Here is a 26490-nt window from a genome sequence, read left to right on the forward strand (position 1 = left end):
ACATTTTAATCATGCAAATGTGTACACTAAAAGTACTTAATCTGATCATGAACATCGGTTGCGCATGATTGAAATCTAAATTGAGAACTTACACTTCTGTTCTTAAAAAAAAAAATTGTTGGTTTTGCATGTTTTAGGGCAAAAATTACGAATACTTTTTTAATTAGGAAAACTCAAACTTCGATTTCAGCATATGTAGACATATGTGTCTAGTGCAGCCATGTAAATGTTAGAAAACTAGGACTGTTGTAAGACTAAGCTAGGCTAAGTAACTGCGAAGCTCAGCAGACAAACGTGTATACTAGAAGGCACGAAATAAGGGCCACCAGGGGTAACTGGCGGCTAAGTGTCGTTTAATGCTAAGTACACAACTGTTAATAAAAATGTGTTTTTCCAAAAAACAAACTAATAATAATGGCGTTATAGCAACACTAAGCTAACAGGGAGGGTCTGCTAAGCTAGGCTAATTGGCTGCTTTAATGGCAACTACTTACACAAATGTGTCCGCCCCTACCGTACTATTGCTCTTTTCATTTTAAAAAATAGGAAACTGGACTGCAGCAAAGCTAACAGCTCGGCACAGTTGCATGCTAACTGTACACAAATGCTAGCTTTATACACTAATTTGACCACCACAATCACATAAATAATTGGAAACAATACCGCTTCTTTCATGAAACTGTCGGTTTTAAAGATAAACTCAGCACGGGGTGCAGTGTCTTGCTCATCTAGATAATAAATGTGCCTACAAATCCCGTATACAACAATTTCTTGATCAAAAGCCTCTTTTTTAGGAAACGAGAGCTGTTGAAAGTTAAGAATTAGGCTCAGTATATTACTAAATATGGATACAAATCCGGCTACAAATGTTCACTTTGCCAACGACCTTTCAAGAAACTAAGATAACAGCAAGAGGTAGCTTTGTGCTATGTACAAAAATGTCCAAATTATATTTTTGCGCAAGTCGCCGAAAGCCACATCTTAAGAAACAAATTTGTGTATTAAAGGACACAGATGCCGTACTACTCCCAAAAAAAAAAAATAATAATAATCTGAGGCCGCTTTGAAGCTAAGGTAACTAGCCGCTAACTGCAGTTTTGTTCAAGCTAGCGACTTTCCCGCCCCATGCAAATGTAAACGCAAATATCAGGAAATAAGACAAGAAACGACACCCTGCCATACTATAGTGTATTCCATCTTTCAAAAAGAAAGACATGATTCAATATTACTTAACAATATGTTAAAAAAAAAAGTAGCCAGTTGGGCTTTTTCAGTGTTAATACAATAGACACTCTGATCAATTTAACGGCGAGCTCTTTTTCTTTTTTTCTCGCACGCGCATACAAGCAGGCTACGGAAAATAAAAAATAAAAACAGGGAAAAAAAAAAGCATCTGATAACATTTTTTTAAAATAGAATCTATAAAGAAAAAAAAATTGTCAAGTATTCTGAGAGGGGGAAGGGAGTGCGAAGAGAGTGGACACCTGCTGACAAAAAGCCCCTTTTAAAACGCCGTACTTTTGGGGAGGGGCGGAACGACGTGATATTAAGCCACAATATGTCAAATACATCTCTTTAATTAACAATAATTATCTTTCTTCCATTTTTTTTTTCCACAAGCTTTTCAGACCATGGCTTGTTCAGTCAGAGAAAATGGCTGACGAAAAGCACACAAGCACATGAAAGGGGGGGGGGGAAGAAAAATAAAATTCTGGATTTTGTTTTTCTTCCAAGTTCAGCAGGTCCATCGAGCGGGTGGGGGGGGGTTGCGGGGACCTTTGGGGTAGGGAGGTGAAGAAGGAAAAACCAAGGCAGTGTCAGGAGAGAAACTCGGGGGCGTGGGCGGGGGCGGGGGGAGGAAAGGTAGCTTGGTGGCGAGGATATATAAAGGGGGAATGCGTGGTGGGAGAGTTTTTTTTTGGGGGGGTTGGATGGACTGGATTCAGTGTGCTGCGTAGGTGGCCTTTTTCAAGCTAAAGTTGGACCAGTTGATTGACAACCGCTGTCGTGTCTGCCGGGCGGAGTCCAAACAGAACCTAAACAAACAAACAAACACACACACACACACACACAATATGGTGCATGATTAAAAAAAAAAAGGCAGCCATTTTGAAAAAGATGCTACAGCAAGACACCATTTAGAGAAAATTTGCCTCCAAAGATGTACACAACTTCAGGCAGAATCTTTCACTTTGTATTTTGCAATTTAAAGACTGAAATGAGAGGATTTCAAATCACCAAACACATCATTTAGAGTGGCTAACTCGGGTGATCAATGTGTCGATTACGAGTTTTGGTAAACCGCGTGACCCAAAAAAAAAAGGTGTGGCCAATACATTGATCCTTCGCAATTATTGACCAATCCTCGCCTTTTCTGACTTGCCACTGAGCAAGTGCGCGCGTAAAGGGTCTTTCTAGCAAGCTAGCGAGTTTCCTCCGAATTACCGTACGTCGACGTGCGAAAAGTACACACACATACCTTTTGAAATACTCCACCTCTCGCTCAGTCTCATCCATCTCAGTGCTGTCCAGATCTATGTCTTTGGGCAGGAACACGTCGTCTTAAGTGCAAAAATTGAAAAGAAAAAAAAAACCATGCATATTATTGATCATGATTTTAACGTGCCTACCTACAGAGCGCACCTGGTGATAAGCCTCGGTACACAGAACGAGATTCACGCGGGGCTCAGCAACCTTTTTGAGGCTGAGGGCTACTTCGTGAGCACCGACGGTATGAAGGGCTACGTGACCTGTTAGCGGCAAATTTCAGACTCAGTTCATTCCACGTACATCAAATATTTTTGTTTTAATTTATTGTCGTAAATGACATCGCAGGTGATTTAAAATTTTAATTCATGTAAGGAAGTCCGATTCTCAAATTTAAAGCACAAATAATAGTAACAATTTGTGGCCTATGGTATTTTTAGAACATACCTCGCGCGCCTTATGTGGTCCTCGCGGGCTACCTTTCACCCGCGGACACCGTGTTAGTTGACGACTGGTTTAACGCTAGCACAGCGGTGTTAACGCTAACGCGACGCCGTTAACGCTAACACAATGGAGCCAACGCTAACGCAGGCCTGTTAAGGCTAACGCGATCACAGCAACACTAATGCGGTGGCCGCAAAAAAAGGTGGCGGTTTGTAGGTCGGGAATTACGGTACTTGGAATTTTGTTTCCATTTCAGTCTCATGTGCATGACATTATTGTGTACGTCAAGTGTGCGTAGATGGGCCACCAACCTATGGATGTGTTCATCTTGTCCCCCTTCTTCTTCTTGTTCTTCTTGGCTTTGCCTTTGGGCTGGGGGGACTCCGCGCTGGGGGGTTTACCGTTCTGCTCTGTGTGTTCTGACTGGGATGGAGGAGGAAGCTGGGGGTGAAGATGAGGAGGCGGCGATGGAAAGGGGTTGGGCGCGGGCGTGCTTTGCCGGTGGTCTTCCTTCAGCTGCCTTTTCCCGCTGGTGCTCCTGTTGTTGTTCCTGGGTACCGAGGGAGGGGCGGGCGCCTCGACGGGCCTGGTGCGCGTCGCTTTGGTCTCCGCCGGGTTGACCCCGCCGCCGCTGGTGGGCACTTCTGCATCTTTCTTGACCGGAGCGTGGTTGCAGCTGACGAGCTTGGCCGCGGGCTTGGCTTTGACTTTGACGTCGGCGTTGCGGTTGTGGAGGTGGGAGAAGCCCCGCTCGCCGTTGGCTCGGGGTTCCGGCCGGAGGTCTTTGGGGCAGATGAGGTTCTGGAGGAGCTGCGACTTGCCGTTGCGCAGGTGGTCCAGCACGTTCTGGGCCGTCTGCTTGAGGGGTTGCGGGTTGTTGTTGTTTGGCGTAGGCGCAGTATTCTCCTTGGCTTTGTCCTTCTTCTTCTTTTTGGCGGCCAAGTGTCGCTGCTGGAGCTCCTGCAGCCGGAGGAGCTCGCGTTGGAGCGCCGCCTCTTCCTCCTCCTGCCGCCTCCGCTGCTCCTCCTGCTGTGCCTCGGCCTCCTGCCGGGCCTTCTCCTCCATCTTCTTCTGTTTGTGGCGAGCCCGCTTGGCCGCTTTAGAGCTGGATACCGGTTTGCTGTCTGCGCTGTTGATGAACTGCAGCAGGTCTTCCACCCGCCGGTGGTCCTCGACGCCGCCGGCGCTGCCGCCGCCCGGGCCTTCGCGTTCGGGCATCGGCTGCTGCTCCTCGCGCTTGGGCTGCTCCTCCTTGCGCTTGGTCAGGCGCAGGCGCAGCTTCTCGCGCATTTCAGCGTAGTTGCGGCTGGTTGGCGCTGCCGGGGGCTGGTGGTAACAAATGATCGGGGAGAGGCCGCATGAATGGAACAATTCCACACTTACATCAAAAAATATGGATATACAGTACATATTTCTGTGTGTGTGTGTTTTGAGCCATAAAAAAACAAATTGGCTCCCTCCTCAATTTTTCTAATTTTTGTATAGTTTCCCCCTCTTTGTCTGAGATAATCCTCCAATGTAAATATACAAATATGTATATAAACACCTCAAAATGAACTTTATTACTTTATTAAACTCTTCAAAATTAAACTATTCAAATTTACCTGGCCCTGTGTGAAAAATGGCCCCTTTAAAAAACTGGTAACGACCGAAATTAAGCATTTTCTATAAGTGGCAACGAGTCGTTCACATCTCTGTGCAGATATTTTTTTCCAGAACTGTTTGATCTCAGCAAAAATGAATTTTCAACCATGAATGACCTTTTTAAGGTCATGCCAAAGCATTTCAATCAGATTCAAGCAAGGTCTTTAGCGAGGCCACACCAAAACCGTTTGGAAGTCTTGCAGGTTCCTGCTGCAGAACCCAGGTTCACCTCAGCTCGAGGTCACAAACTGATGTCTGAACATTCCCCTGCAGGATTTTCTGTTAAACGGCTGAATTCATGTTTCCACTAATTAAAGCAAGTGGTCCAAGCCCTGAAGGCAGAAAGCAGCCCCAAACCATCACACTACCACCATCATGTTTGACTGTTGGTATCTGTTTCTGAAATGCTGTGGTACCTTCATGCTAGATGTAACGAGACACATAAATTTCAAAATGTTTCATTTCATAATTCTAGTCCTTTTTTTTTGGGGGGGGGGGTGTAAAAGTTAAGACCGTCATTTTTTTTTTGGTCAGCAGTTGTTTTTGTCTTGGAACTCTTGCATGGATGGCATTTTTGCCGTAGTTGTTTCATAAGAAGTGACCTCAATTGAGGCAGGGGAGGACTACACTTCTCTAGAAGTTGTCCTGACTTCCTTTGTGGCCTCCCTGAATGAGTCATTGCCGTGCTCTTGGATTCATCTTCGTGGTTCTCCCCGTTGTTCGCTGGAGTCTTAAACCTTTACAAAATTGCTTTGTAAACTTTTCCAGACTAATAATTAATTTATTTCTCAACTGTTCTGGAATTTGTTTGGCTCATGTCATTTTGTTGCAGGTTTTATTGATATTTTGTCCAATTTAAGTTTTTCGGGGGCAGATTATATTTTATACGATTTCTGAATTGAACAGGTCCGGAGGTAACCAAAGCTTGGGTATTATCAGTGAATATTAACCAGAAATTGCGATGCCAAAATTAATTCACGATTTAACAACATATGTTTATGTATGTGTGAAATGTTTCCATATGTAAATGAAGAGCTACAACACATTTTTATCTCGCTGCCTCACCCCGCCGTGTCCGAAGAATTCGCAGTAGCAGCAGTCGCAGTACTTTCCTTCCTTCTGGTTGGTGGAGGTGGAGGTGGAAGAGCTGTGTTCCGAGCAGCTGTCCTCATCCTGGCTCTCCTCACCGTCGTAGGCCGGGTGCTCGTAAGCCCTGTTCCCCTCGCAGCGGTGCCCCTCGCAGTCAGGATCACTGAGGGCCAATGGGAGAAACAAAATACTAAGAACAGATCGGACACCTCAAATTCTCACAGAAAACGTCATCTTACGGGCCCACCTGCAAACGCTGGGCGGCGCACTCAGTGGACCGTCCACCGAGGAAATGGCTGGTTCGGCCGGCGGGAGGCACAGACTAGGGTGGACCTCCCCTAAGTCCGGCGCTGGGGCGGCCATTTTGGGGAACGACTGCGGCACTATGGCAGGGAGGTGGGCGGCGGGGGCCGGCGGAAGGGAAGGGCCGGAGAGCGGTGGGAGGGGGCTGAGTGCGGTGGGGTTGTTTCGGAGGGAGGCTGAGGAGACTTGCCGGTGGTCCTCTTTACCCAAACTGTGAAATACGTCATCTGGTGAGACAAGGAAATGGATGAGGAATTAAGGGAATCATAAGACTACATTCACCGTTTACAATGTAAAACTTCCCTGCTGCCGAATATGACATCATGTGAAACCACAGCCCCATCTGTCAACCTTTGACCTATGGAGCATACCTTTTGACCCACGGACTATAAAATATGACCCACAACCCTGTAAATATTGAATCATGGGCTGTTTGGACCTATGGGCTATAATTTTTGAAGAACTACGCCTACAGGTAAAGATTTACAGCTTCTTGGATCAATAATTATCCTGCGACCCTCATGAGGATAAGCAGCTCAAAAAATGGATGGCTGGGTCAATAATTACAGCTCATGGGTCATGAATTAAGTGTCCACAGGTTAAGTCAAAAGCTGCAACCCTCAGTTCAAGAAAATCACCTTGTAAATCAGGTTCAAGAGTTACAGCCCATGCAGAAAAATTAGTTTTAAAATGTAAAATGAAGTGTCAAGTTAAAACCTTTCAAAAGTATCTGTTTTTTTTGTGTGGGGGGAAATTATTATTTTTTTATTTCAAAGCATTTTGGACTTATTAATCTAAAAAAATATTATTGATGATTAAAAGGCCCAATTTTTTATTTATTATTGAAAATGAAATAGGCCCAGGGTAACATTGACCATGATCATTTTTTTTTTTACCAAAAAAAAAAAAAAAAAAACCCACCCAAATGGGAGGCTTATAATTATGATGAATAAGGAAAATAAAAGACTTGATTCTAATTGTTGCTCCCTTCCATGTGGAACTCACTAAACAAAGATTAATCTTGGTCACAAAAACATTTTAAGTAAAAATAAAATAACAATAATTGTAATAATTCAATTTCCTGAAAAATCGGGGTCAATCACATGATTTTCATCTTAATCTCATCTCAAATTCCCACAAGGTCCTTCTAAGTGGAAATGTTTCGCAACAGACTACAACCTAACATTTCTAGTAATGCATGAGTCATCATTCAGAACCATTTATTGGCTGAGTCTTTCCAAAGTGGTAACCGTGACGCATATTTTAGTACTGTACAACGACAGGAGGGGAAAAAATGGGTGTGTATATAATTGTGTGAGGGGTTACTGGGTTCACTGGGTTACTTGGAGCAGAAATAAAATCCGACGGATTAAAATAGATAGAAAACTCACAAAAAAAGGAAATTTTTTTTGGGGGGGGGGGCGGTGGGATTGCGCATTTTACATGAGAGATTGCAGTAAATTCACATTTAAATGTAGTCCTGAACTTTAACCAGAAAGCCCAATATCCACAACCTTTTGGGAGTCATGTATATTTTCATAAGCGCTAACCAAGTTTTATAGATTACCTAAAGAGGTTTTAGATGATAGGTGGATAGGTAGGTTATTACTTGACTGGACAGTGGTGGCGGTGCATGACACGGACGCCATGGATGCAGACGTCGCCATCGTCACCCGGTTGGTCTCCAGGAAGGCTTCTTGGAAGTTGTACAGACACTTCTTCTTGGCGCCGTTCTTCTTCTGCTCGCGGGCCTCTGACGACGAACACGAGGACAGGGACGAAGAGGATGACGAGGAAGGGTGGGAAGCAGGAGCGGAGGGCAGCAGGGGGTGGTGGTGGTGGTGGTCCGCCTGGGGGCCGGCGGGTGTCGGCGGGAGGGGGACGTCGGCGAGGGGAGGGTCCAGGATTTCATCTGGGAACGAGTGAACACGTTTGTTAAAGGGGAATTCAACTGCAAAATTTAATTTTATTTTTTGAAAGAATACATACCGTAATTTCCGGTCCTACAAGCCGTGCCCCCCCACACACACGCTTTCAACCCTGCAGTTTATGCGGTGATGTGGCTAATTTGTGAATTTTTTCTAAGGGCCGCGAGGGGGCACTCGAGCGGCAAAAGGTAAGAACGAGACCGGTGGAATACATGTGCCGAGGAAGTGACTTTTACCAGCCATGTTACCGCTGCGTTAGCACTGTGCTAGCGTGTTGCCGGTGTGTCTCAGTGATATTTATCAATAGGTTTTATTTTAACCGCCACTATTAGCGTTAGCGCTACCATTGAACTATTTTTGTGTACTGTCTTTCTTTGTAAATATCTCATTTGTGGCCACTTGCGGCTTTTACACAGCTGCGGCGTACAAATGTACCGAATGCTATTTCCTTTACAAATGTACTCGGTGAGGCTTGTAACCAGGTGCGCTCTGTAGGCCGGGAATTACGGTATGTGCCACTGGGATATGTGGGATTTCACTCTGATATTTTCAGATGTCGACATCAATTTTGGTGATGATCGATCATTTTCACTGGGTCGCTAATTGTCAGGTGGAGCTATTTTGGGTCTACAGTGGGTCACTAACTGTCAGGAAGGGACTGTTTTGGAGTTTGAGATTATCAGTTCAGAACCATTTTTTGTGTGGGGTCTATTTTCTTTGGATCGTTAAAATGTCCATCCCATGGAAGTGTAATTTCAGGAACTAAATTCAAGAATTTTCTCGCATGAAGGAGCCTTTGTTCATTATCTTTTGGTGCAGCATGGCATTTTAAACAACTAACGAACAGCGCCCCCTTCTGGTCAGTCCTGTTGTGCCTTACCTTGCAGCAACTCTGGGAGCAGCACTTGACTGATTGATTGATCCAAGCTTTTCATCACGGCGGCATCCCACAGACTCTCAAAGTTGAGCGAGAGGCACTGCAGTGAGCTGTTCCAGTCACCTGCTCCTGCTCCACCTCCACCGCCGCCACCGCCACCGCCGCCGCCACCTCCACCAACACCGCCGAAGCTGTTTTGGTACACATGCTCGGGTAGCGTGGGGCTGAAGGCCGGCTGTGTGGCTACCGAATGGTCGGTTGTGGAGTTGGGAGGCAAAGGCTGTGATAGGAGAAAGACAAACGTTAGCATATTGGGAATGCAGTAAAACCTTGGTTCTTGAACGTCCCAGTTTTCAAATGAAAATTTCAAATTTTTTTTTTTGCTTCTGTTATCAAACGAAAATCAGTACTTGAACGCCCCCGACAAATTCCGGTAATAACATATTGTGCGCGGCGCAAGCAGTAGACCCACCCACGACGCGTTTTGTTATTGTCAATTCGAATGCCCCCAACCCTCCCCCGACCCGAAAAAAAATAAAACCCGGAAATGATATAACGCGCGCGTCGCAATCTGCGCACTTTTATTATTCTGTATAACGCAGCCTCTGTACACAAACGTGTCCCGGTAATGACTGTTGTTTTTCTTCTCATCGAGGACAACCGTATTAACCCCCAATCATGGTTCCAAAGAAGGCAAGTTGCTTGTTTAAAGTTATTCTGCACTTTTGTTAAAAAAAAAAAAAAAAACAACAACAACAAAGTTTACAAGACTGGGGGCCGAGTCGCTACAGATACGGGAATGCACTCCCACCCTCGTGTAAAGCATACATTACAAGCAAAAAATAAATATATTTCTTAAATTATTTTATTATATACAGTATTTAAAATATACATGTTTTTCTACTATGCAGTTCATCATCAATTTTTTTAGGCTTGGAACGCATTATTTCTTTTTCCATTCATTGTAATGGGAAACATTGATTCGGTTTTCGAACAAATCACTTCTCGAACCGTTTTCTGAGGAATCACTGTGTATGGGAAAATACTAACAGTATTCTGACAATTGGCAAGAGAAACGGGCTATACTCAAGAGTGGTTGCCAGTCAATCTCCAATAAAGCTACTGTGATATGTGCAATGCCACCTATATATCTATACGGTTTTTGGGTAACTGGAAGCTATCCCAGCTGACTCGTAGCAGGTAGACCTTAGACTGGTCTCAAGGTAATCATATATAAAGCTAAACACAATTACCTTACATCTATTTCCATTTTCGGGTTTGTCCTAATTTAGGTTGGGGGTAACTGGAGCTTATTCCAGGTACATAACTGATCCCCCCGTCTATTACGTGTAAAGCTACACCAATGCGATGTAATGTCATCCATGTTCTATTCGGCTTGGCCTCCATTTTTCCTCCTAACTGTTTTTACCTTGTTGTGCATGAGGGGAGGACTGGGCGGGTAAAGCGTGGGGTGCAGCAGCGGCCTGGAGAAGTTATGCAGTGGTATGTGTCCGTGGATGTGCGGGTACAGGTGGAGGGCGGGGTTGGTCGTCGTCTTGCTGTTGTCCGCGAAGAACTGGTGGCCCACGGCAGCGGCGGTGGGAGGCGCCGAGTGGAGTCGCCCCGAGGGAAGACATCCGACAGGGCCCAGGATGTTGGCAGAAGTTGTGTCCTGGTTACACACGTGGCACTCGCACGCATGCTGGACCTGCTCTACCTTTAGGTGGAGACAAGTTTATGATGCTGTTAGTGAGGGTGGGGCATTTAAACTCTTAACACTGTAAATGAAAAACATATAAAACTTCAAGAAAAAAAAAAAAAAAAAAAGTACATTACAAATATTGAAATGTCAAAATACAGGGCTACCACTGTTGAAAAATATACCAAAATATTAGACAAAATCTGCTTCATAAAGACAATGTAAAAAAAAAAATACAAACATTACAAAATCACAAAATATTTAAAACATTTTAAAAGAAAAAAAAATATTGGGGGGGGGGAAATCGCTCAACGTCAAAAATACAACTACAAATAAAATGAATCAAATATTGGGGGAATATATATATATTTTGACTAATTATTATACTATATATTATATAATATGTATTTTGATTAAACACCAAATTAGGAAAAATTGGGGACAGAAAAAAAGCAAAAATAAGAAGAAAAAAGTAGGAATACATAAGAATAATTAAAAATTGACCCCAAAATATTAGCTGCATTTTAAAATAAAAAAGTACAAATAGCGGGAGGGGGGGAATCCAACAAAAATAATAAAAGACAATATTGGACTAAAGGAAGAAAATTATTGTTAAAAATGTTTAACAAATTTAAAAAATTAGGAAAAACTAAATTGGATAAAGGGATCGGAAAAAGTTTTGAAAACATTGAACATATAGCAAAATATTAGGTAAAAATAATTGTAAAATACTTAAGATTAAATAATACAAACGTATTTAGGCAAAGAATCTGAACATTTTGGAAAAAATATTTAGAGGCAAAAGACAAAAAATACAAATTACAGAAACTGCGTACTGGGAAAAAAAAAAAAAATTCTTAATCCTTCTACTAAGAGGCCCCATAGCTCAGTGGTTAGAGCATTGGTTTGGCAAACCAGGGGTCGTAAGTTCGTATCTCACTGGGGCCTCCACTCCCCAAGAGGGGTTCCGTCAGGAAGCACATCCGGCGTGAAAACTGCCAAACAAATATGAGCGTTCACCTGAAATGTCACGCTGTGGCGACCCCTAACGGGGCAAACCGAAAGAAACTTACTTCCATCAAAAACGATATTAGAGAAGCAGCGGTAGCAAAACAACATTAATTATACCACACAGTATCATTATGGTAAAGAAAATACATAAGAAGATTTGCGTGGCATTTGCAGATTGCTACGATAGGTCTTGCCTCTGGTAAGTGACCAAGGCCATGTGTGGTTACGACAGAGCCGTACTAGCACAAATCAAGTTTCGTTGGTACCTGCTGCTGGTGGTTGTACGACGGAGGAGGACTATTCGTCTCCTGTTGCCGCCTTCCTTCCTCTACGTCGCCTTCAGACGAGCTACTGCTGCTAGGAGGCGACTGCGGAAGGAAAAAGTCATAGAGGTATTTAGGAAATTGGAAAGCAGGTGGAAAAAATATCCACCCCAAAAAACACAGAATTTACCAACCGCGTTTTGTGCAGTGTTGAACCCGCCACTGCCGTTAACGTCATTACGGTGTCCGTTGACAGTCACCACGCCGTTGTCCTGGTAAGCGCTCACTGGGTACATGTCCGCGAACTTTGCGGACATTGGAGGCACTTCTTCGTCATCACTGACACTTGGGGGAGGGAAAGGAAGGACGATTCAGGAATCAAAAGAAAAAATTAATGATCTTAAATGAAAGAGCACACCCCTTGTGCGCTGGATGGACGACATTACTTTTACAATTATCATTTAAATTTGAAGGACTCACAAAGTGTTGCTGTCCCCGGCAGGGAGGACAAGTCGGGGATGCCGCTGGACGGTGATGGGGGAGCTGGAATTGGAGCCCGACGCCGAGCTGCCAGAGGAGAGGCTGGGTCGGTGTACCTGGGCCAGGTACTCCTGAGGGGTGGCTTCACCCTGCATGGGCAACTTGATGGGCAGGTCCTCTGATATGGGCGAGTCCATGATGCCGCACGTTAGGATATGCGAAAGGCTGCAGTCGTCACACGTGCACCTGCGAGTCACCAAAACAGTCACGGGAATTTCATGATCAACATTACTGATCGAAGAAATATTAGTTAAGGATTTGCTTCTGGGAGTGGCACGAGTCAAACCATTAGCTACACAACAGCCAAGGCAATAACATTTAATACACTACACAAATAGAGCTATGTTAAAAATTATTATTCTTTCGAATGTAATGAAAAATTGGAAAAAAATGCCAAAATACTACATGAAAATACAGCAAACTAGGAAAAAATACACATTGGAGTATACAGTAGTATTAGAAGAAAAAAATAAAAATCGTACATAACTTCAGAATATTACCACAGATTAAGACAAATTGTAGAAATATGTCTAACATTACAAATAAAAAATGTTAAAATATATTAACATTTAAAAACTAGAAAAATAAATGACTAGCACAGGAGTGAAATTGAAAAAAAATCCTAAATACAATGTAAATATTTGAAAATCTAAAATTTTACTGGAAATACAAACATTTTACAGAAAAATACAAAATGGTACCAAAAAAGGTTTTACAAAAATTACCATAAGATTCAGGGGAAAAACAAAACTACAAAATCGTCAGGACGTCAGGCCCAAGTGTAAATGTTTTGAATCCCAAGTTAAAATCCCTTCTTTTTTCTCTCATGCTTTTGAGAGCATTTCCATTTTTAAACAATTTCTTGCACTATACGCTGCTTTACTTGTACTCTTTGTTTTGAATGTTTATAATCATGTAAAACATTACTTACCTTGTGTATGAAATGCACACTATGTAAATTTGCTTCAATTTGCTTACATAACAGAAAATATATTAAAACAGTAGATAAAATATTGGGAGGAAAAAAATGTATCTATTATTTTTATTAAAAAGTTATAAAATGAAGAATATTAGATAAGAAAAAAATATTACACAAACAACAAAAATCTTTTTGGGCATTTTTTGAACATATATAAATACTAGAAATGACAAAATACAAGTTGAAATACAAAAATAATAAAAGAATTATTAACAGAAAATAATAATAAAAAAAAAAAATGCTCACCTTCTTCGATAGTTGCAGTTGGGACAGTCGGGAATACTCAGACGCGACGAAAGCATTCTCATGGTGTCTGTGAAGTTGTCTCCACAAGGCAGCTTCTTATTGTTCGGTAACTGCCGAGAAAGGAGCAAAATGCATCAAGTCCCAATGGTCAGGTGTATCTTTTATACATTTTATGTCCCCCCCACCTACCTGTTCTTCAATGTACCGCCGCTGCTTGAAGAACTCCCAGTCTTCTTTGAGCATTCGCTGCTTCGTCTTTAAAGTCTGTAGGAGCCACGTAAAATTACAACGCCTTCAGTCAATCGTCAAACAGGAATCAAGGGAGCTTACATTTTTCCCGAGCGGCGACTTGTGCGGCTCTGTTCTTTGGTTGGTAAAACTCTGGCCCTCGACTTTGAACAGTAACTGCAAGACCATAACGCGTATCTGAGCCTCTTCTTAATTCGCATGATAAGAATCATTTGAGGATTATTTTCACGTACCTGTTCGTCGACGTAGTTGTCAATCCTCTTCTCGCACTCCTGCCACTCGCAGGCCACGTTCGCCATCTCCTGCTCTAGCCGCTGGTGGCTCTCCAGCAAGCTTCTGTACATGTCCTCGCTGTACGAGTCGTGCGAGGCAGTGCCGTGTCTGAAAAGGCCGAAAAAAAAAAAAAAAAAAAAGATTATAAAGCTGGTATTAGCACACAGATTTAGAGAAGAATCAGGGCCGTAATAGTCCTTGTAGCCATTTACTTTTTCCCCTAAATTTAGACTTATGAGGTGATGTCCAGCAAAACTGCTGTTAAAAGTCCATCACTTGTCTAATAGTTTGGTATTATATCTCATCTAAAATTATTGTACTTTGCATCCCATGCTTTGTAATATTTTTTAATATTTTGTAAAATACCTTTCTAATTTTTTTAATCCATAAAAATATTTCTACAATTTGTATCTAAAAATATCACAATATTACATGGTAGTTCTTCTACTTTAAATATTTATTTATATTTCCTGATAGTTGTCTTATTTTTAAAAATGTATGTAAAATGTATTTTTAATAATTGCAAGTTTTATACTTTTCATTCAATATATTAAATTTGCATCTAATAATTGGCATTTTCCCCTCACTTTCTTTTTCATTCTATTTTTTAAAAAAATATTTAGATATTTGTGTATATTCTTATACATTGTATTTCTCATCAAATGTATTCATCTAACATTTTATATTATGATTAATTGTAGTAGTTAAGAGTTTGGACCATGTAGCGCTGAAATATTTTTTCATTTTTTCCCCCAAAGTACAATATTGACATGATTGTTTCCCAATATGTTCCATTCGTTTTAATATTCATTCCTTAATTCTTTTGTAATTTTATTAATGTTATTATTTCCCAATATTTTTCTACATGTATTAATTTTCCAATTAGCCTTACATTTTTGTCTAAAAATGTTTTTCCCCCTACCCAAAAGCATGCATAAATTGGGGACTCTAAATAGCCCTTGGGTGTGATTGTGAGGGCGCGGTTAGCTGGGGTAGGCTCCAGCACTTTCACAAACCTTGTGAGGATAAGTGGCTCACAAAATGGTTGATGTATTAAAAAAAAAAAAAAAAACAGCATATTTTCTTGCAATTATTGTGTGGTTCATTTAGTTCTACTATTACGAGCGCAACAAAGAAGCGTACTTGAGCTGTGCAACGAGTGCAGGTAAGCTGCTGTGCAAGATGGGGTCCGAGAACACCAGGTTCTCAAAAAGGTGCTTGTTGTGCAGCTCCCACGTAACATGGAACTTCTGGAGGTGCTCATTCTCCTGAAGGGGAGGGGAACAGAACCAACGTTACATCATTAAATCTCAAAACTTCACATCAGCGAGCGGGATTTTAAATGTGATGAAAACCAAAGAACATGGCAGGAAATAATGGGACACCCGCGGCACTGAATCGATTGCAACTGGACCGTTCTGCTCGTCTTGGAAGACGCTGCCCTTCACTGGCAAGTGCATCCTTACTAAGCCTTGATGAACCTTGGCCAGATGAAAGGGGAAACAGAACAGTCCTGCTGCAATAGATTCAATGCCCTGATAATGAAATGGCCCGGACGAATGAGAGTATTCAGAGAGAGAGCAAAATTTGCTCTGTAAAATGAATTAACATGTTCATACAAATTCATTTGACCAATTCCTATATAACCCTGAATTAACACTCTCTTTAAGCCGTTAACTTCACACATTTACGGATGCCATGTGTTGTACAACGGTCTATTTGGGCCACGCCACCATTTAATTTCAAGCCGACCAACTGACCAGGGTGAGCAGGAAGCCGCTGATGGTGCGCGCCGCCTGGCAGAGGGCGCTGTACTCCTCCAGCAGCAGGGACACAAACTGGTAGGCCTGTGGGGGTCCCTGGGCGGCGGCCGGTGACGCCGTCGCCGTCCCCACCTCGGCGGGTCCTGGGGACGTCTTGGAACCGGCCGACAAGTGCTTGAGGAGCCGCACCTTCATCTCCAGCACATACTCTCGGGCCTGCTGCTCCAGACGCTGGTACAGCTGGTAGGGGTCCTTCTCGCAGAGTCTGATCAAAGACGTTGACTAGGTCACTATGGTCAGAAAATTCATATACCGTAATTCCCGGCCTACAGAGCGCACCTGGTTATAAGCCTCGCCCAGCACATTTCTAAAGGAAATACCATTTGGTACACACACATAGGCCGCAGCTGTGTAAAAGCTGCAAGTGCCCACATTGAAACCGACATTGAAACACGAGATATTTACAAAGAAAGACGGTACATAGAGAGTTTAACACGAGCACTGCCGCACTAACGCAGCCGTGCTAACAGGGCCAGTTAAAAAAAAAAAAAATACTGGTAAAAATCACAGAGACATGGCAGTAACACGCTAGCGCAGCGCTAACAGGGCTGGACCAGTAAAAGTCACTCCCTCTGCACATACAGTATATTCGGCCTCACTCTTACACTTTACTCGCGAGTGCCCCCTTGCGGGCGTTAGGAAAAAATGGACAAAATAGCCACATCACTGTATAAACAGCAGGGTTGAAAGCGTGTGGAGAAAGTTGCGGCTTATAGGCCGGAAATTACAGTAGTTACAAACATTTTGAAGCAACCAGAGACTCTAATTGTGTGACGGTAACCTCTAGTGGACAACAAACAACAACAAAGCCCAATGTAACCTTCCATATATACAGGAGTGCCTTGACTTGTGAGTATAACATGATCCGTAACCAAGCAATTAAGTCAAATTTATCCATGTGCTAAATCCTCTATCCATTCATGATCCAGTTCTCTAATTCAAAATGAATTGGGATGTCATTAATTCATTTTAGCTCCCCAAACCAATGTGACAACTAGCACTGAATAGTAAAATACAAATATAAAAAAATAAAATGCCAAGAAACTGGCTCAATTATGCCAGCAGTCCAGGTCTACTTTCCACTAATCAAACTATTCGAGTTATTCAAAGAATTGTTGCAGCACAACTTGGAAGCTTGTTGCAACAATTTCTCTGCGTAGAGGATTCGGGCCATTCGCATACCTGTCTACCAACTCCTTCATGCCCTCCTTGTCTCTCTCCAGCGGCTGGTCCCGGTCGTCCGCCAACGGCGTCCCTGCCTGCCGGTAGATACAGCGCACAAGGTAGCGCACCTCCGACCAGTGTTTCTGCAGCTGCTGCGACTCCCGCTCAGACTCGGATGAAATCTCTCTGCCGGGTTTTGGGGGGAACCTTTTTTTACCTTTAAGCATAAATTTCACTGGAGTAGCAGGTGTGGGTGTTAACTTACCGCCTCTCGTTGCAGGCCTCGCAGCCGCACGCTGCGTCGCCGGGCATGGGTGTGGCGAGGTCAGGGGCGGGAAGCATGGGCGGGGTGGGCGCGCTCAGCCTGTCCGCCGCTGCCGCCATGTCCGGGCCCAGGGTGCCATTACTCACAGGCATGTGCAAAAGGAAGTCCTGACTCTGAGACGGACACACAAAAAAAATGTCACAGTCAAGCTTTGTCTACTGAAATGTGATAATTGCCGTTGAAAAGGGATTGAAATACTCCAATGGGGAACGCTTATGGCCAGCGATATCGATTCAGACGGAAAATGGCTTAATGTAGCCACTCCATGACAAGCGTGTCATCTTCATAGGGCCAAACCCAAGTACGTAGTTAGATATTTGCTATCAGCAGCAATGCAGATAAAATGCCACTAGGTGGCAGTCTTCTCTCCAAACGCCGTGAGTGTCAAAGGGCTGAGGAGTCTGACTGAATTTTAGAATTACGATCCAATTTGTAACGTCATCAATGCCAGTAAAATCCCACTAAACAGCATCAAGTCTTCAAAGGATTCAAAGAACTAGTAATTTACTGTATTTGTCACACAGATTCAATCAAAACAATACCAATAAAAGCCCACCAGTGAGGAAAAAAATACAAAGCTGTCATTCATTCCCTTTTTTTTAACTAATTAAAATTGTCGAAAATTTTCATTTTGGAAATTTAAATGTATTTTCTTTACATTTACAGCAGGACATCAAATTGAAAAACGGCATTTCATTTTGAGCAATATGGGGTTAACAATGCAACAAACAAATTAATTTAACCTGACATGTAAATTGTAAGAGATTATAAAAAGCAGGACAATACTGGCCTAATTACATACATTACTCACCCTTTGTTTGTCAAAACTGAGTACAATATCTGAGTTTATGTTGAGATGAAAAGCCCCACAGCCCATAAACCACGACAGCACATAAGAATCATACACTGAAAAACGGCTGTTGACACCTTGTTTACTGTGCGACGTTTCTTTTTTTTTATTTTTTAAAAATACACACATAAATAAGATGAGTCGTCTCACCATTCCGCCCCCTCAAAAAAATGTATATACGGATATATATATATATATATATATATATATATATATATTTTTTTTTTAATGCTATTTTTTACATTTTAATGCTATTTTTTTTTACAATATACCTCTGTTGAGTACCGGTCAGAGTACTTGCTGCAACACCACCCGCAATGTAATGTCGTATTTTTCTTCTTTTACAACACTTGTACTTTGGAGCCGTGTGCCATAAACCTGCTTCAAAATTATAAACTTTCTCCTGAAATAAAGAAATGCTTAGCTAAACTGATCCTCCATGGGTGGGTAATAATAAATAAACAAAGATGTAGGTAAATAAATAGACAAAAGAAATGCCTGTAAAAGATGACACTAGGTGACAGGATTACTTTAATTCTGCCACTCTGCGACCTGTCCGGGTTCTTCAAATTTTCTATTTTGTTTTTACGCTTACAAATTCCCACAATGGCAAGAGAATGCTACTTAGGTAACAGTATCACCCTGCAAACACTTTCCTCTTCCCACTCTGGGCTGCATTTGTTGAGGTCTTCAAAGGCAGATTATTGTACACTATTAATTCCGGATATGCTGCCAAAATACCACAAGGGGGCGACAGTATGTACTGCAAACATCTTCCTGGAGGCTCTCTGTGGCAAGCCTTTTAAGGGCTGAGGAGTTGTATTTTTGCGAAGTTTTATTATACCCATTAATTCCACCCTTGCTAGCAAAATGCTGACAATACCGCCCCGTAAACGCATTTTTGTTCCCTCTCATCATCGTCAATAGCAGAGTACTTTTATTTTATTTTAAACACCAAAAACGGAAAAGAGGCAGACACACTTGTTGCAGTAGCTGGTCAGGTTTCTTGTCTATGATCAAATCTATGAGGTCGCAAACACTGACCGAGACTAAAAAGAGCATAAAAGGGGCATACCGTAATTTCTCGTGTATAATGCGTCGTGAAGTTTTTTGCGCACCCACAAAGTTGACCTACAAAAAAATCTGAAAAACCCTTCTACCAATGTAGAATGTGCACCACCATTTTGCTGCTTGTTATATGCTCAAAATATTAGGAATTATCTATATTCCTGTTTTGCCAGATTTGTACTTTCATTGCTTGTACTTGGATTATTTTCCAAAAATTGCCTTTACAACAATAAATAATAATAATAATCTTTGTGCATGTGCTAATGAAGCGGTAGTATCTCGGGACAGGACATCCTTGTCCTGGTCCCTGAAATTGTCAGAACAGAATCCCTCAAACAACTAAAACAAATGCTCGATGATGGCACAACATTTTATAACAACTGTTGACAACACGTAGTACAGTCTTAAATAAATAATTTAACGCTGTTTAACTTGAATATTGTGGAGAAACCTTTTTTTTTTTTTTTTGCATGAAATATTTGTGGATAGTGGAGTTTATCCACTAGATTAGACATCCTTGGCCAAGCCTTCAAAGGAAGCATCTGACTCATTGCCAATCTGAAAAAGATCCATTTTAGCTACCTTTGGTGCATCGCGGTGGAACTCATCATTGATGACTCGGTCCAGTTCCGGTGCCTCCCGAATTGAATCATGAAAAGTGGTCCCATCTTCCTCCCACGGCATGTCATCCTCTGTGCCAACCATGGCTTTCGTGAGGAAACATTTTTTTGAGTCCAAAGAGTCTTCGCTCCCTTTATTCGTCATTATTGTCAGCTAATAGCGCAGCATCTTGCCCTCCGTTGGGCTCCAATCTGGAGCAGCTTTTCCTCCATCTCTGGGAACGGCGCAACTCTGCCACATCCCAAAACTCTTCCATGTGATTTTTGATGCATTATTTTCTCCTTCATCTTCCTCCACAATCTCACATTCGATTCAGTCACTTTGAACAGCCGCGCTGCTTCGAGGTTTCCCACCTCTTCGGCAGCAGTGATGACACTTTTGCATAACGAGCCCTTATTTTAAGTTAACTCTGCTAACCTCAGAGGCAGCCATTTCTGACGTTTGGTGCAGTAGCAACAAATATGTTTTGCAAACGATCTTTAAAATGGCAAACTCCCTGAGCTGGTAAGGAATCTCAGGTTAGTGGCGCATATTACCCTAATACATATAAATGTGTAACATAAGACATTGATTATCATACCGACATATAACTGTATATCTTTTTTAACCACCCCTATCTACCTGTAAATGACTCTACAACGCGATTTTTACATATCTCTAAATTTAACACGCTCTAGTGACTTTTTGAAAATATTTTTAAAACATTTTGCACATTATATACGAGAAATTACGGTAACCCATATTCTCTGAAAATACAGTATTACCTCCATCCATCCATTTTCTTTGTCACTTATCCTAACAAGAATCGCGAGGAGGGCTTGAGGCTATCTCAGCTATCAACGGGCAGGAGCCAGTGTATTGGTTGCCAGCAAATTGCAGGGCACATAGACACAGACAGTCTCACTCACAAACACACCTAGGGGCAATTTAGAGTGTCCAATTAATGTTGCATGTTTTTGGAATGTGGGAGGAAACCGGAGTGCCCGGAGAAAACCCACATAGGCACAGAGAGAACATGCACCCTCCACACAGGCGGGTCCGGGATTGAACCCGGGACCTCAGAACTGTGAGGCCAACGCTTTACCAGCTGAACCACTATGCCGCCTCAGTATTTCCTCCATTTACTAAATTAATTCCTTCCAGAGGTCGTTTTGTAATCTGAATTTTTTGGAAGCTTTTAACATGTAAATAGGCTGATCTGTTCGGGTTTCTGTAGGATAATTTATGAAGGTCATCAGCAACTCACCCCCAGCTGCTCCAACGTCGTGTGCCGGTCCTCCTTCTCCACGGTGCGCCGGCAGTCCGAGCACACCCACAGCGGTAGCGGGAGGGCAGCGGGCGGCTGGCCCGCCTCTGGTGCGCCGTTCCGATGCTCAGGGACGCCCGCTTCCGAAGGCCGCAGGCCGTCTTTGCTGCGCTCGCACCGGCACAGGAGGCAGCGGTCGCCGGCTGTGTACGGGGCTCGCTGGTTCAGGCCGAACGTGAAGGGGGTCTAGTGTGGAAAAGAGGCGTGTGAAGTCACTTTGGAGGCATGTTTCCATCACAGGAACTTTACACTGGAAACATTTGAGCTTGAACCCTGGAAACTCTATCCCTATTAACATTCTAAAATAGACATTGTAATGAAAAATACATATAACATTATTCACTTCAATGTCTATAAAAAAAAATATGAGCGGAGAGCGCGTCGTAGTTGAGGAAGTGTCATTCGACATCCAAGTGGTCGCCATATTGGCTGCATCTACTGCCCGTGACGTCACCCTGGACATTCGCCATTGAAAACACGCAGTGGACCTTCCTATGGGAGACGAACACGCCCCTTCTGACACAGAAGCTCTTTTCGAAGAAGAGAACATCTCACAACCGAGTGAAGTGACCAGGGCAATATTACCCTATTGTTTTGAGCCATATTTAGATGATATGCAGATCACAGCCGTACCACCTTCCAGCCCGATCCACCTACGCGCGGCAGTCATAAAAACAACACCGCCTGCGAGCGACGATGCCGCCGCCGCGGCCAAACCACCTCCCCGTCTGATCCACTTCCGCGGCGGAGATGAGCCACCGCGGCCCGGCGCCGCGACGAGCCACCCCCGAGCCACAAGGCCTGTGTAGGCTGTCGGCTGCCGCACAGAAGCCTTCCGATGCGCACATCGACACATTTAGCATCCCTGACTTACGGATTACACCCTCCATTTTTCACGACGAACCAGATCTCTTGGAAACTTATGAAGGGTAAATCCATCCTCCGAGTGTTCAAACAATATCCCGCAATACAACGAGCCGGTATTTTGGCTAACACGAAGGAACAAGGAGCTACCTTCCCCTGGGCAAAACTAATAGAAACAAACGAGCCGGCTTGACTGCGCTCCTGCACTGTACGTCACTTCCTGCTGCTTCTTGAAAACAAAACCCTCGAGAGGATTTTCATGGCAGGAGTTGCAAAAACCCATATGTCAAAATCATGTTTTGTGGTGAAAAAAATGCATGGGTCCGTACCAGCTGCCGTTTTTTCATAAATAACATACTTAAAAACCATGCATTTCACGACAGTGGCCCTTTAAATTGTGTTCTCAGGCAAAAAGAAGTCTTTCAAAAACATCTGAGCAGCCATTTGGGTGAGCATTGTGACTGTCTATGAGTCCGAGTACCGAGAACTAATAGAGTTTCCTTACGATGACAACCAGGCGCCAACCATTATGGTGTTGAAACAAAGTGACTATTTACCCTAAATGCCCACCCCCATCCAGCCAAGATTTGCAGACCCTGGAATGTGGTGCATGCAGTGGACGCTACTTCAAAAACAACTCTCTTTCCCAATCGGAAGCAAAAGAGAGTCGTGGTTTTAGTTCATCTGTAGTTACACTCCTGGTCTACTTATTAGCTTTTAGCGCTGAGATTTTTTTGTAGTACGGCAGTTGCTTGAAAATGGCGGATCTTCAGCCGGCCAGCCAGCTTTCAAGTTGTGTAGGGGGAGGACCAAAAACACTTAATGGCTGTATATTCCCGCTTATTCAAGAATTTGGGTGGGGGTTCATTTTTTTATGAATAGTTTTTCTACCAATACGATAAGTGTATAAATAAAAAGAACTAGGTTGAGATTTTTTCCCGCTGCTAAATGACAAGAACTTCGTCCTCTTCCTTTCCAATGGGGGGGCGAAGAATTGTAAAACGGCCTTCACAAATAATACACAAAGTTACCTGAAGGACTCCGGTGAAATCAGCGTTGACCGGTCCTTCTGTGAATTGTGGCGTGACACTGTTGTTGACTTTGAGCTGCGGAAGAACCACAACGACGTTAGTTTGTATTCATATATTGGGTTGACACCTAAAAACTGTCGTATATAAATGTTTGCCATGCATTTGTCACCCTGACCTAAGTTACGTACAATTATTGAATCCATCTATCAGAGGAGACCAGAGAAGTTGGGTACACCCTGAACTGGTTACCAGTCAATTGTAATTATTATTAATTGTATATAGACAAGTATTAACACTCATGGAAAATTTTGAATGGTCAATGTCAGACGTTAACAGTTGATCAGGTATCTTTGTATTAATATGTCAAAAACTAAATAAAATGGCTAAAGTAGCAACTGGTAATCTGTGTCTACTGCCGATCAGAATATTACATCACGCTGCTGTTCGCGATCAAGCCGGCCATCTCGGAGCTGCCGGCCAATGCTCGCTACTCGTCTACTTCCAGGCTGCCCCAAGAGCGCGGCGTCTGGTATTTTAGGGTGTTACAGAGTGCGACTAGGTGAGCTTTACAGCAAATAGCTTTAAGTTAATTTGCAAATTGGGGAACCATAAATAGGCGAGGGTTGGCTGTACTAAATACGCTTCTCTTTAACATTCGTTGTCCCATGAAATCAAATTAACGGACTTCCATTAGATGGCAATAAGTACATACAGCGATATCAATTATTTTTTTTTTACACTTTTGTTTGTTGATGTGTCGTAACATTTTTTGTAAAATATGAGGCTTTGTTCCATAATGGTTGGAAATCACTGCTGTGGTCTGATCATGTATCGAATGGAACGGCAGCATATTTACACACAATCACTGGCGCTACCGCTAGCATGCTAGGCTACTTAACGTTTTGTTGCCTCCTCACGAGCTGTAATATAATAATAAATAAAAGCACTTGAACATTCCTAATGAGCAAATCTTACATGTCCCTCCCTGTAACCACGAGACACCACCCCCCATTTTTTCTTATCATGCAGTTGGTACGATCAACTTGTGTTGTCAGCCCCATAGTAGCGACTACTTGTATACGGTCTTATTTGAGTTGACCAGATGAAAGCACACTGTTCGTTAAAAAAACGGGATGTGGCGGTATCGGAATATGAGATTTTATTGCAGCGGTCTGACATATTACAATTGCGAAAGAGAAAATTTGTCTTGTATTCTGATCCGCGCATTGTGTCCATCTGTCGCAGGTGTTTTTTTCTCTTGTATGCATCCGACGTTTTTTTTAAATAATTTTATTGGTCGTCACATATTTACAGAACGGGAGTCACTGATGGTTTAATGGTACACACACCAGCCTTTGGTGCGGGCAGCGTCGGATCAATTCCCGCTCAGTGATGGTGTCGCTATTTGGCCTGTGACTGACTGGCGACCAGTTCAGGGTGTACTCCGCCTTTCGCCTGAAACTAGCTAGGATAGGCTCTAGCTTTCCGGCAACCCTTCTGAGGATGAGCAGCTTGGATAATGACATGTTTACAGAACGTCAGAGCGTGGGATCGATTCCCGCTCAGTGATGGTGTCGATATTTGCTCTGCGACTGACTGGCGACCAGTTAAGGGTGTAGTCCGCCTTTCGCCTGAAGCAAGCTGGGATAGGCTCCCGCAGCTTTCCCGCAAACCTTGTGAGGATAAGCGGCTTGGATAATGACATGACACATTTACAGAACGTCAAAAGATACGGAAAAAATATGTAAATACAGTACTATAACATGAAATAACGAACCTACTGGATTCAGATATACTGTTTACGACGGCAACGAAGAGTAAATGTCTTCTGCGGAGACGATCGATCGGCGAATTATGACGATTAGACAATCAGCACTTAATGCCAATTATAGGCCGATTCTGATCACACCAATAAAATTGGTTTTCGTTTATATGCAGTCTATCGCCTACATGAGATAAACCCCTTTATGACAGATGTCCAAGAATCATATTAATAACTTTTGATGCTTTACTATTCAACTAATCGAACATGCATCTTTTGGGAAAGCAGGAGGAAGTCTTGAGTACCCGCAGAAAACCCACAGAAGATGCAAACGCTGGACTGTGCTGCGATATCAAAGTAATTTTCAAGCAAAACTTCATGTGAGGCCGTCTCACCAATTTAGAGACAATGGAAATAATTGCGAGCCTGAGGTGTTGACACTTCGAAGCTATTTCACTGATTATTAATGAGGCTTCCAGTGAGAAATGCATCTGACTCTATTACATACATGTCTGCAACGTGGCCACGGACTAAAAGCCTCCATGTAAAAGACTGAGGACGAATTTGCTGGTTTGAATACGTCTTTAACCAACAAAAACATTTTAAAAGCATTAAGAATTGCAGCAAGAGAGGAGAACAACCCCAAGGCTGGGAGAAGTGCAGCCCCGTTAGCAGGGTTAGCATTTGTGTTTATCTTTGGCACCGCGGTCTTTCAAAAGCGATTGTCCTCTTGAATAATGCGCTCTTTTAATCATAGGAATATCTCCCCGAGTCGAAATAAAGTTCACGGGACATAACGGGGCGAAAATGCGAGCTAAGATAGCCCAGGAAGTTCGGCTAATAACTGTGGCCGAGGTAGTCACGTCGGTTTCAAAGGGTTGAACCTCGCTGCACTGCAATGTTTACGATGACTTTAAAGGCTAAAAATGCCTGGTTTGAAAGTGGACAAGAGTGTTCAAACTCAAGTTTTGAAAAATAATAAAAAAGCCTTTCAGCGGCACGACAGCTCGCGGTCTTCCTGCAATCAGTTTCGGGCCCACATCAGATTAGCGTCGTTGATAATATCGCCGTGCCCGATCTGACACGCTTGGCCGCTTGATGGAGCGGAGTCGGGGGCTCACCTCTCCGTTGATGCCCGTCACGGAGCCCATGCCGCCGCCCGCGGAAGGCGCGAGGAAGCCGGCAGCCGGAGGAGCTGCCGCGCAGCCGATGGCCGAGGCGACCCCGGCCTTGCCGCCGACGACGCCGCTGCTAGTGGCGCTATTGCAGACGGCACTGCAGCTACCGCCACCGCCCCGCTTGTTCTTCCTGCGTTTAGCCCCTCGCTTAGCATCGGTTGGACTCATTTTTCTCCGACAGAGCAGGCCGTCCGGGCTCGGTGTGCTCTCCAGTGGAATGCCGGGCGCGGGGTTTTGGTCGTGGCGATTTTTTTTTGGACAGGGGGGAAAGCCGACGAGGAAAAGTGCAAAAAAAGCCGACTTGACTGTGACCAATATGGCTGCTTTGGTTGGGGCTTCGCTCCCTCAACTTGGCTTGGGTTGGCGTAGTGACGTCACTATGCGCTCGGTCCCGCGTTGTGTTGTGGGAAATGAAGTTCTTTGAGCGTGGCGTGACAAACACAACGGTGCGGCGTTTGAGGTCAAC

At 43.3% G+C, this 26490-nt stretch overlaps 1 protein-coding gene and 1 non-coding gene across 4 annotated transcripts; one reads left to right on the plus strand and one right to left on the minus strand.

Annotated features, from left to right (window-relative positions):
• Positions 1 to 1167: 1167 nt before the first annotated feature.
• Positions 1168 to 26375, minus strand: fam193a (family with sequence similarity 193 member A). 3 transcript variants are annotated; one of them, XM_061830423.1, is made up of 22 exons: positions 25968 to 26375; positions 23085 to 23159; positions 21130 to 21375; positions 17285 to 17457; positions 17038 to 17205; positions 15793 to 16060; positions 15176 to 15300; positions 13993 to 14140; positions 13841 to 13915; positions 13700 to 13774; positions 13511 to 13620; positions 12226 to 12471; positions 11940 to 12090; positions 11749 to 11850; positions 10202 to 10489; positions 8776 to 9052; positions 7577 to 7879; positions 5912 to 6194; positions 5641 to 5827; positions 3243 to 4257; positions 2480 to 2561; positions 1168 to 2036 (listed from the first exon to the last, which is right to left on the minus strand). In XM_061830423.1, the coding sequence occupies exons 1-22, from the start codon at positions 26190 to 26192 to the stop codon at positions 1943 to 1945; spliced, it is 4716 nt and encodes a 1571-aa protein (XP_061686407.1). In that variant the 5' UTR covers positions 26193 to 26375; the 3' UTR covers positions 1168 to 1942. The 3 variants fall into 3 exon arrangements, with proteins under 3 accessions (XP_061686407.1, XP_061686406.1, XP_061686408.1); XM_061830422.1 differs by having other exon boundaries at positions 7535 to 7879; positions 25968 to 26374; XM_061830424.1 differs by lacking the exon at positions 13841 to 13915 and having other exon boundaries at positions 7535 to 7879; positions 25968 to 26374.
• Positions 11347 to 11419, plus strand: trnaa-ggc (transfer RNA alanine (anticodon GGC)). Its single transcript has one exon. It is a non-coding gene; the product is annotated as a tRNA-Ala (tRNA).
• Positions 26376 to 26490: the final 115 nt, after the last annotated feature.

The sequence above is a fragment of the Syngnathoides biaculeatus genome, chromosome 9, assembly GCF_019802595.1.
Source record: "Syngnathoides biaculeatus isolate LvHL_M chromosome 9, ASM1980259v1, whole genome shotgun sequence".
NCBI lineage: Eukaryota > Metazoa > Chordata > Actinopteri > Syngnathiformes > Syngnathidae > Syngnathoides > Syngnathoides biaculeatus.

Bases quoted from the DNA above. Each gene is read 5' to 3' on its own strand.
- fam193a (XM_061830422.1), bottom strand. From the start codon at position 26,192: ATGAGTCCAACCGATGCTAAGCGAGGGGCTAAACGCAGGAAGAACAAG. The intron at 23,160-25,967 runs GTGAGCCCCCGA...GTTCTTCCGCAG, and splicing joins TGACGGGCATCAACGGAGAG to CTCAAAGTCAACAACAGTGT. The intron at 16,061-17,037 runs GTATGCGAATGG...GTCTTTGATCAG, and splicing joins ATGAAGGAGTTGGTAGACAG to ACTCTGCGAGAAGGACCCCT.